Source organism: Aptenodytes patagonicus, chromosome 7 (genome assembly GCF_965638725.1).
Source record: "Aptenodytes patagonicus chromosome 7, bAptPat1.pri.cur, whole genome shotgun sequence".
Classification (NCBI taxonomy): domain Eukaryota; kingdom Metazoa; phylum Chordata; class Aves; order Sphenisciformes; family Spheniscidae; genus Aptenodytes; species Aptenodytes patagonicus.
In genome coordinates, this window is record NC_134955.1 from 12676325 (window position 1) to 12688333 (window position 12009).

Here is a 12009-nt window from a genome sequence, read left to right on the forward strand (position 1 = left end):
AAAAAGGGGGAAATAAAAAAAGGAGTCTCTTTTGATATTTAATTGAAATTAAGAAAATTCTTAATCTGTTCTACTGTAGTATGAAGGGCTGCTAGCCAACAGTCTAGATGAGAGGTATTAGGGAAGCCCCGTAGCAGTATACCAAATACCATTATCAACATCTTCCAACCAATATGAGTGCAAAGGGAAAGCTATAATAATCAACTAGATTTATGAAATAGCAGTATTATTTAACCAATTTACATTCATATTTCAGTTTATATATCGTTAGCAAGGTTATCCTTAACGTCCAATTATTCTTAATTTAGTTGTAAACCGAATGCTATATTTATAAAATAAAAATGTATTGAGAAAAAAACCCAAAACAACTCTTTTTTATTTTGTTAGTTTTGATTAGAGAATATTTTTTCATTAGATGAGAAAGGGGATAAAGAAAGATGAAATGTGCATGTGTCTGAGCAAAAGCATAACTAGAAAGAATTGTTTCTGGTTTTACCGCTTTGTATTTAGTATTGCTACAGAATGCTTGTGCTGTTAATACTTTGCTTGAAAAGTAGGTTAAAAGTCATGTGTTTGAAATGATTATCTACTTAGTCTAGTGACTCCTAATAATGTGCCTGCATGCCTGTCAGAACATTTAGCCGTGGAAGAAATACAGCTAGTCACATTACATTTTTCCATAAATCTTTTATGAAGTAAGAGAGTGTTTTTGTAGTATAAATGATTTATCAATTCAATACTGTGCTGCTATTGTGCCCTTAAAGTTTTAAATTAAATCTAATTAAGAATTAATTCAAGACTTAATCTGAAGTTGAGTGGATTTTATGAAAATGGCCTTTTATAGAAACCTCCTCCCTGCCTATGCACCCTGAGTTTTCATTATCTTAGTACCATGTGAATCTAGAGAAGCTTCCATATTCCCTTGCCTTTAGAAACATGGAATATGTTTTAATTTCATTTTTCCTGATGTTGTCAGGGTCCACAATTTGTCAGATAGCCAGAATCTGTTGCCTTTATGCCTAGAATTCATAATTGCTCTTTAGAACAGTTGATACAATAAATTTTTGTTGATTATATGTTTAGCAGTGTATACTAAACTGTAGTTTAAAAATTCTTCTTGTGTTTTTGGGGCAAGGAAAGGGAACTGTAATTAATATAAAAGCTCTCCCTGTCAACATTATAATGGATGGAAATAAATGAACATGTGTGGGACATGTGACTGTTGAGTTACTGTGTTTCTCTATTAACTTCTGAATCACAATTTTAACCTAGAAATGAGATACACAATGTACATGCTTAGTCTAGTTTGCATGTATTGGTTGCCGTTTAGGTAAGAATTAATGTACAAAGCCAAGTATACGACCATATTTGTATATATATTGCTGTGCCAATTGTTTTTACTTTGGTATGAAAATATTATACATATTTCTTAATTAAATGGGTTTGGTTAATACAAACATAAGTACTCTCTTTTTAAACCATTTTTACTTGAATGCTGAATTGTTTTTTTAGATAGAAGGCTGTCCTCAGGTCAGAAAGTTCCTGAGCTGCAGATTGCTGGAGACAGGGGGAATGCACTGGAGGAATGGCCTCACTAAGCTTGCCCTCTGTTCAGGGGGTGCCCTTGACACCAAGACAGGGTATGAAGCTGTAGATGAACCTTTTGTGTGACTCAGTATAGTGATGCTTATACTTTCTTTTTTTTGTACCTTGCTTAGACAAGGGATAGCGTAGCATAAGTGAATACCACCTGACTTTTATGTCCTGAAGAATCACAGTGACAGTTTTACAGGAACCCCAGAATCTCATTTAGTTCGTGTATAAAAAAGCATCAAAATATTTTATAGCATTTGTGTTTCCTCTGGTATACATACAAAAAATTACATGCCCTTTTTTGTCTATATAGAAATGAAAATAGAACACCAAGGAGCATGGGCACACACACTTACCTATATATCTTATTCTTTAGGGGGCGTGTGTGAAAAGTGCTTTAGCATAGGTTGACACAGAACTTGAGTGTGGTTGAGCAGCTTCCAAGAGACACGTGCCTGTGTTCAGGACACAAGCCTGAAATGCCAGGTCTGACTTCATGGGTGGAAAGGCAGTGGGCAAATGCTCTAACGTAGATACCTTCACCTGCGGGTCAGGTTAGGAAGTAGCTCTTTATTACCCTACAGCTGTCAGTGCAGCTTCTAGCTGATACGCAGCTACTGGACCTTTTCAGAGTGACCTTTTCAATTTGGTGCTAGAACTGAGGAGAGCATTTATATAATAAAACGCGGGTCTTGGTGTGGAAGCAAAAATGATTAAGTGGTTCACAGGTAACGACTGCTGCCTGACAGCTAATGTCTTTAGCTGCCACCATTTGGCTCTGACCAAGGCACACAGGACTGTGCAGACAGGACTGGACAGGATAGGACTGTTATGATGTATTTCGTTTCAGCAGAAAGTCATTTAGGTTAGTTAAAATAACAAGTGCTTTTGAAGGAACCTCTTTAGTTTCCTATTAGAAAAACAATTATGCTGTAGGGCGATGGTCTCCAAACTTTTTTGATCGTGCACCCCTACCAATAAAATTCCCACGTGAAGCTTATTGTAGCTAAACATTTTTCATAACTAAAAGCATTTATTAAGTCAGCTTTTTATGTACTTCTAATATCATTGCTTTAACTGCTTTTATTTGGATACATGCGTTTGCTTAAAGAAACCATACATTCTGAATTGAGGCTGTGAAATAAAGCTCATGAAGTCGCAGCATTCTTGGCATTTAAAAGTATTTCTGTCAGGTTTCTTCCATTTAATAGAAAAGTGGTGTTGGATTTTTTTTTTTTTTTAAATAAACTGAAATGATGACTAGTAACATGACAGAAATAGAAGGCAGATATTTCATGTTGTCATATCGAAAGGGAAGTAATTTTTCTCATATTCCTAATTAAGATAATATAGTGATTTTTGCTTAGAAGATTTTGCTTGGTCAGAGGAACAAACAAAATACTTAGAAATTTGGTGGGTGGTGTGGGGGTGGAGGGAATTACATGCAAAAATTGGAAAGCATGGACTTTCTGTCACTTGAAAACTTAATCAGTTAATGAATTTGTCAAAGAATGTGTGGAATTTTAGAAATGAAAGTATTTAGTGACATCTTTAGTTTTGGCCATGAGTAATAATAAAATGTTTGTGACTGAACAGTAAGTGCTGGCAAGGAGGTTATAGCAACTTGCACAATATCATGAACAACTGCAAGGGTATCTGCATTGTACCTTTCTCTTTTTCTTAACCAGAAACTTAGCGGTTCATAAGTTTGAGGGATGTTTTGAGAAATCTGAACTAGTTTTCTTGTGAAGAAATTCCTTTGGATTCCAAATTCACTGGGTCAGGCTGGAGATTACTTTATGGATAATTTTAGCTGTAACATTAGTGGAAATTCTGTAAGAAATTGAATTTTATGAATATGAGTAGGACAACCAAACATTCTTTTGTGAAATATATTTTTTTCTGTATTTGGAGTACGGTTTATTGTAAATCAGCTAACACTTTGATGTGAAAGGATTCCGTTCTGTAATCCACTTCACTGTCTAAAATGTGAAACAGGGAGCATTTAATGTGAAACATTGTCCTGTTAAAATACTGTCTCAGAGAACTTTATTTTAGGTACATTGATGCATGACTTCCCAGGTGAGTTTTAACAAGTTGAGCTACATCTAGAAGCTTTTAGGGAGTTCAGACAACCATTGGAACGTGCTCCTGTTAGTTGACTTCATTACCGGTTTCAAATAATGCATTCATTTTCTTTTCTAAAGTTCTGAGAAATGTTAACTTTTTGTAAGAATGCTAACATTTTAGTTTGAAACTTCTTTCTGCTTATTGACTGAAGTGTTTCTGTTTTCAAGGGAACAAAAGAAATTGAAGGTGAAGAGGAGTCTGGTTTAATTCCGCCTGCAGAAGTATTTGCTCCTAAAAGTCTGGTGTTGGTGTCCAGACTAGATTACCCAGAAATTTTCAGGGTAAAGAACTTGCAAATGCCATTTATAATATATGTCAGCAGACAAATCTGGTTTTAATGAGTAGCAGTGACAGTACTTTTGATTTAAAACATCTCAGGATTGATTTGGGAATCTAAAAGCAAAAGTAGGCTTAGATTGAACTAGGTAGAATTTGGTGTCTATGACAGTAAAAGCCCCTGTAGGTTGAAGCAGTACTTTTTTACCCTCCAAGCAGTTTTAAATCTACATAGAAGATAAAATAGAGATTTTTCTGGGCTCAATTTACTGTATAATGAAGGGAATTATTAGGACAAAACCAGACTTGCTCAGGTGAAAACAACACATTAACAATATTTGATTAAATATATAATGGTAAATTAATAGCAAAATCCTAGTTTTCCTCCATACGTAAGGCAAAATGTCAGAGCCTCTTCCAGATCAAATTAAGATGCATGACAGAGGTTTAGGATCTTGGATTACTTTCAGCTGATGAAATACGGCTGATCTGAGATAAATGAAAAGCTTAAATTTTTATTAAGCTAATACATATTAAGAGAAACAAATATAGTTCAGTTTACAGATCAAGGGAGGAAATCATTCAACAGTTAAGTTGTCATTAGACATTAAGAATGACTGTACCGAGTGATATTAAAAGCCCACGTAGCCTAGCATTTTGTCTCTGATAGTGGCCTGTAGCGAATGCAAAGCAAAGTGTGTAAGAATAGGGCAGGCTGAAGAAATAATTCCATAAAATACTTTCCTGTGAATTATAGTTAAATGACATCCTGAACCAGAGGTGTCAGATTGTGTGTGGGTTTTGTATAATTTGTCCAGTTTCTTAATGCTCAGATTTTACAACAATCTATGGCAAGGAGTTTCACAGCTTAACTATGTGTTATATGAAAAGTTACTGTTGGAATTATTTCTAAGAAGAGAATTCCTAAAATATTTGCTGAATTATAAAAATTACAGCAGTTAAAAGGCACCAAAAGGCTGCTGTGGAACAAAGTTATTTATTTCCTTTTTTCCAAAGGCTTCTTAGAACATCATGTTAAATCATCTTACATTAAATTATTAGTAAAAATGATAAAGCTCTATCTGTGATTTCTCAATCAAAACTGGATCCATAAAAAAAATGGAAATGCTGAAGTGTTAATATACTGTTCATTTTAAAATATATTTAAATAACAAAATAAAGAATGTAAGTTAAATAACACATGGAATTGTTGATCCTTGGTGCTAGTCTTAAAACGAGCTTCAGAAGTTCATTGATTCATCAGTGTTCTACTCTGGAAACCAGTCAGTTTTAGGTCCATAGAATTTAAAGCACAGATGAAGCTATGTTGATTTTATAATTTTTAAAAGGAACTTGTAGTAAAGCACTTTTTGTATAATGAACAAACCACAAATATTAAACATTTAATTTCTTTTATAAAAAGAATATATTTACACCTGACAGCACATACATCCCTTCTAAATAGCCAAGCTAATTTTTTTAAATGAATGATTGCTTTGTCTTCACTTGGAAAGTACTTCACTACATTAATAACTATTAAGACATACTTATTTTTTAAAAATTATATACACAGATCTTTAATTTGACATCTGCCTTCCCTGTATAGCAGTCTAATATATTTTGTCTACCTTTCTAGGCTTGCCTTGGCCTGATCTATACTGTGTATGTGGACAGCCTGAACGTGTCACTGGAGACTCTCATTGCAAATCTGTGTTCATGCCTTGTCCCTGCTTCTGGAGGGTCTCAGGTAAATGGGAAGAAAAAAAAAAAAAAAAAAAAGAGTATTTTTCCAGTTAATTTAATTTATGAAGAAAACAAAAAATAAATTCTTGAAATATTTTTGAAGAAAAAAGAGCATAGTTCAGCTGAGTGCTTTCCCTGTGGCCTGTCTTCTAAAGACAGCAAAAATTCCATTCCAGGATAAGGTCAAAGGGTTAATTTTGTCACTGAGTTGGCTTTTTACAAGGCACAGTAACAAATCAAGCAGTTTGTATAAGTTTAGTTTTTAATAATAATGTGTGTTTAGGAATATTTCTGCTTGCTACAGATTTTTTTTAAAGGCTTTTTTTCTTTGCCATTTTTTAACATGTCCTTCACTTTAGTTCATTTAGCTGTGTCTTTTCTTTGATACAGTTCAGGATTCCACTGGTCTTTTCTTTGGTAACTCTTTTAAATTTCTCTTTTCATAAAATTTAAAAAACATGCTAAAAAATAACTTGGACGCGGTTTTCTCAGAGGTAATTAAATATTCCAGGTGGCCCATGCATTCAAAAATAAGAAAAAAGTTTTCAAGCAACTACATTTCTTTCTGCTGTTTACCTGTGCTTTCTGTGAGCAGAAAGTCAGGTTTGTTTGTTGATTTACTTTAAATAAATTACTCATACATTTGTGGGTTTCTGACAAGCCAGTTGGGTCTTATGTGCTTGGCCTTCATTTTATGCTGTGACACTACTGGGAAATTGTAGTCCTTATCATGAAACATACCTGGAAACTAAGTACACAAATGGCAATATTTTAAAGTTGATTTATAGAATCATAGAATAGTTTGGGTTGGAAGGGACCTCTAAAGATCATCTAGTCCAACCCCCCTGCCGTGGGCAGAGACATCTTCAACTAGAGCAGGTTGCTCAGAGCCCCCTCCAACCTGACCTTGAATGTTTCCGGGGTGGGGCATCTACCACCTCTCTGGGCAACCTCTTCCAGTGTTTCACCACCCTCAGCGTCAAAAATTTCTTCCTATCTAGTCTAAATCTACCCCCCTTTAGTTGAAAGCCATTCCCCCTTGTCCTGTCGCAACAGGCCCTGCTAAAAAGTTTGCCGCCGTCTTTTTTTATAAGCCCCCTTTAAGTACTGACAGGCTGCAAGAAGGTCTCCCCAAAGCCTTCTCTTCTCTAGGCTGAACAACCCCAACTCTCTCAGCCTTTCTTCATAGGAGAGGTGTTCCAGCCCCCTGATCATTTTTGTGGCCCTCCTCTGGACCCACTCCAACAGGTCCGTGTCTTTCTCATGCTGAGGGCTCCAGAGCTGGACACAGTACTCCAGGTGGGGTCTCACCAGAGCAGAGTAGAGGGGCAGAATGACCTCCCTCGCCCTGCTGGCCATGCTGCTTTTGATGTGGCCCAGGATACGATTGGCCTTCTGGGCTGCGAGCGCCCATTGCTGGCTCATGTCCAGCTTTTCATCCACCAGTACCCCCAAGCCCTTCTCGGCAGGGCTGCTCTCAATCCCTTCATCCCCCGAGCCTGTATTGACACTGAGGGTTGCCCCGACCCAGGTGCAGGACCTTGCACTTGGCCTTGTTGAACCTCATGAGGTTCACACGGGTCCACTTCTCCAGCTTGTCCAGGTCCCTCTGGATGGCGTCCCGTCCCACACGTGCGTGTCAACCACACCACTCAGCTTGGTGTCATCTGCAGACTTGCTGAGGGTGCACTCAATCCCACTGTCTACGTCACTGATGAAGATATTAAACAGTACTGGTCCCAATACGGACCCCTGCGGGACGCCACTCGTCACCAACCTCCATCTGGACATTGAGCTGTTGACCACTACCCTCTGGATGCGACCATCTAACCAGTTCCTCACCCACCAGACAGTCCACCCATCAAACCCATACCTCTCCAGTTTAGAGAGAGGGATGTTGGGGGGCACCATGTCAAAGGCCTTGCAGAGGTCCAGATAGATGACATCTGTAGCCCCTCCTGCGTCCACTCATGTAGTCACTCCATCATAGAAGGTCACTAGGTTAGTCAGGCAGGATTTGCCCTTGGTGAAGCCATGCTGGCTGTCTCGAATCACCTCCCTGTCCTCCACGTGCCTTAGCACAGCTTCCAGGAGGATCTGTTCCATGATCTTCCCAGGCACAGAGGTGAGACTGACTGGCCTGTAGTTCCCCGGGTCTTCCTTTCTTCCCTTTTTAAAAATGGGAGTTATGTTTCCCCATTATTATTTCATACATGCTTTCTCACACTTCCCACCCACCCTATGGATTATCAACCTTCTTGAAATCCTACAAATCCCTAATTCTTTTCTGTTTTTCCCATAGCTCTGGCTGCTTTGGAATTTCTCTTAGTGCTATAAGTGGCAAAATGTCCCCTCAGCTTAGTCAAGATCTACCGTACTGCTCTCCAGGCAACCACGTCTCTGCATTTTTGCATCCCAAGCCTTTTGGTTTTGAAGGGGAGTAATTAGATTGTATGTCCCTATCAGAAACCCTCTTTTCCAGTGGTATTTGAACCTGATATTACAGGTTTTGGTGATCCAGTTGAACTTCTGGCTCCTCTTCTATCCTCTTTTTTTTTTTTTTTTTTTTTTCCCCCTATCCATAAATATGGCTTTTTCCAGTGGCCATTTCCTCTGCTAGAAGAGGGAGGAAAATTCATGCTCCTCTGGCTATTCTCCCTTCTGCTTTCTCTCTTCAAATAAAATGTCCTTTCAGTTCGAACTTAAATTTGCTAGTGTCAAACTATCATTTTAGTCAGAAATTAAGTTCTTCTGTTTTCTTTCGTAAGCTTCATGGTTCCAGGGCTAAATCTGAATTATATATCTTAGAATGGGAACCCTCTTCTGACGTTTATCTCCAGAAGTCCTTGAGGAGCATCCCAGGTTATTCATATGTCCGCTGTTGAAATAACCAACTGCGGAATTAGTTATTGACCCGCATCCAGGTCTGCTACTAAAGTGCTGGGGAAGAGCATCTCTGCTACAGTTCAGGGACTTGCTTTGTTTAACTGTGGAGCATTTTGGTTTCAAACATCTGCTGCGCAGCAACTAGAGCTTGCTACCTTCATACATTCAACATTTTTGCAGCCATACAGAGTGGAGTTATACCACACTTGCTGCTTGTTCAGAAACACTTCCCACCCCATGGTAGTTAGTAGTTAGAGGTAACTGCTTCAAATCACCCACTGCTTCAATGTCATGTGGATTTACTTGGAGGAAAGCAAGATTATTTTGCAGTTACAGTATTTTTTGGGATGTGATAAATAAGTGCATTCTTTTCACTCCCGTTTTCTGCCTCCCTCAAGGGAGGTATGTTCCTGTGCTGGAAAGGTAACCAAAGTTTTCATTCTACTTTAATATGCAGAGCAGGAACATAGGAGTAGCAGAAGTGTCCTCTTCAGTACCCATATATCACAAGTATGTTCATACTTAAAACATGCATGCAGACAGTAGATATCAAAGAACTTCAGTTAGAAAATAGTATGTATTTTTCCATTTTGAATGGGTTTTAAACTGTTTGTTTTTTCTGGAAGGTTTTTTAATATATTATTAAAAATGTAATATCGAATGCCTTCAAAGCTGTAACTATTTAATTCAATGGAAATGTAAGGAAGGCACTATCATGCTGTACATTCAAGGAGACATATTATTGTCCTCAAATTATATTTCAGATCTCTATTGGTCAATTCAATTATTCTTACTGACTTTAAACTTCTGTATACAAAATAAATAATTTTTGCAGGATGAATCACTTATCTGTATGACAACAGCTTGTTTATTCTATATAATTAAATTTATACTCAATTAAAAAAAATTCTTTCTACAGAAATTGTTTTCTTTGGGAGCTGGAGACCGACAACTGATACAGACTCCTCTACATGATAGCCTTCCTGTTACAGGCACCAGTGTGGCTCTTCTCTTTCAGCAACTGGGTATGTCTAGGTCTGCTTTGAAAAAAAAATTCTTTTTTAAATTACAGAATTAGGTATTTTCTGTTCTCATTCAGTTCAAATCATGTGCCAAGAAAGCTACACGGTAAATATTAATTTCTTTTGAATGAAAGAATGACTAATAGTGCTTTTAGCCTCTAACCAGACATTCATATAACCGTTTTGCACATCCTGCCTGTGGTAAGTTATCTCCAATATTATCTAGTATCTGGAAGTGTACTGTGAGCAGAAGTGAGCCTGGCCTCTGTTTAATTACAGTAACATCCATGTAGAAAGATTGTCCACCCCTTGGATACTGTACAAACTCCAAACAAAACCAAGGAGGTTAATAATAAAACTAGTGTAACTGAAAAGGTTAGTAGAAAAGATACCATGTACTGATATTGGTAACTACATGGAATTCATATTATTCTGTTGTTATCTAGTATTCCCTGTCTTTCAAGAAGATGATCTAACACAATCCTCATCAAATGCTTACTTGTTCGTTACAATTACAATGTCATGTCACTGTTACTTGGGTACCTCAATACTAATCTCATGTCTCTCATTAAATTTTAAGACTCTGTTAGTCTTCTTTCCGTTGGTTTGTGAAGTGACTTTGAAGCACAAACTTGTAGCAGCCGTGGATAAGGGCACAATTAATAATCTTTTCTGAACCTGTGAAGCTCACGTTTAGCCTCAAGTAATCAAATGGCTTCAGAATATATGTTGTCATCCATTCTTCCCATAAATGGACAATAAGAATGGATGCAAACTGGAAAAAGAGTAGTGAAGAGGAGTAAGAGCTTATGTCACAGGAAGCTGTATCAGACCTGATGAGCACAATGCCATCTACTACTGATAAGATTTAATTGTATCCTTCCAAGAAGAGTATTTTTCCAAAAGGAATATTATTATTTTGTTGATAGCAGTTTAAATTAAAAAACGTGGCTAACATGATATAGATGCTATTTATCCTCACCACAGTCCCTGAGGTTTTACTTGGCTTATTATGTCAAGAATCATTAAGATTACTCTGATCAGATTGCAGGCAATGTTTTAAACATGGGTAGGCCAAACAACTTTTCCCCTTTTCTGAAGATATAAAATGTGATGTGAGGTACCCTAAGTACAGTATGTGATACCTAAGTTGAGGCAGTTTATTTTGGGCAATTGTAGTGAAGGTTGCTATAAATTCACAGCTCTGAAAATGTCAAAGAAAGCAAGGCTTTTAGCTAGTGCTTAGATAGGTTAGCTACCATGTCTTGTGACACTTGGCTTTTGTATCTCAAATTCGGATTGTAGTGTGTTGTCACAGGATCAGTCTGAGGAAGACAATGAAGGCAAATAATCTGAAAAGTCATTGTATGCATCAGATTTATAGAGAGAAACTGTGTAAAGACGGAGTGGGAATGTAAATATGGAAGAGGAAACTGAGGACCATCTTTTCCTCTTGGATTCTTAGTAAGAGCATGTTTGCAGAGCGAGCTTTTTTTAATTCCACTCATTGTGTATAAAACTGAATTAGAAAACTTCCATATGAGAATTTAAAATTGCTTTCACACACATAGGATTTAAGTTAATATTATTAACCATATTTTATTAATGGGTAAATATATACAGATGGATGTCATGTAACTTCTTGAAGGTACTATAGCAGAGTACTGAAGAGTTTGGAGTGTAACCAAGACTCCTAGATTGTTGTGCTAGCAATCAATGATCCTTTACCTTTGTATTTCGAAATTGTGTAATTCCTTATTAGCTCATATACACTCTCCAATATCTATACCCCTGATTTACTCTTTGTCTACCATCTCATCTTTCTGTTCCCATTCTCCATTAGTCTTCTTGCTGTAAACAGTCTGGTTTCTATGGTTTTGCTGCTCTTCTGCCTTCTTTTCTGAGTTCTAGTAAATGTTTGGAGGTCTGGTCTTTCTTGCTTTTTGGTGGCTTGTAAGAAGTACGAGTCAATAAGCCTATGCTTACCAGGTATGCTTTCCAGTTATGGTGCACAGAAGGATATGAAAATCAGCAGAAGGAGGGGGAGAGAAAGGAAGATATTGAAGGAAAACTTGCTCATTGCTCACAATTCTGGTTAGTGATACTTCAGCTGGCCTAAAGAAGAGAGAGACTGGAGAAAGTATGTGATTATAGAACTTGGCAAATCTTCACAAAGAGAAGCTATAGGCTTACATCCTGTTTCCCTGAAGAGATCATACAAGTTTGTAGAAAAAAAAGAATTGTCTCAATACCCCTTCTTTTCTGTTGTGGCATAATTTTCTCTTTTACAAGACTATCAAAACTCCTAGGAAGAGCTTGTTTAATGGTCTTGTGTAGGTCCTCTTCCTGTCTCTCTCCT

General features: G+C 37.3%; 1 protein-coding gene across 5 annotated transcripts in view; it reads left to right on the forward strand.

The window, feature by feature from the left end:
- The window catches only part of SBF2 (SET binding factor 2), a 297874-nt gene that overhangs the window by 136021 nt on the left and 149844 nt on the right, over positions 1 to 12009 (forward strand). For all 5 annotated transcript variants that reach the window (XM_076344004.1, XM_076344006.1, XM_076344007.1 and 2 more), the window contains exons 4-6: positions 3891 to 4004; positions 5636 to 5746; positions 9548 to 9653. In XM_076344004.1, the coding sequence (XP_076200119.1) occupies positions 3891 to 4004; positions 5636 to 5746; positions 9548 to 9653 (331 nt within the window). The remainder of the gene's footprint in view (positions 1 to 3890; positions 4005 to 5635; positions 5747 to 9547; positions 9654 to 12009) is intronic.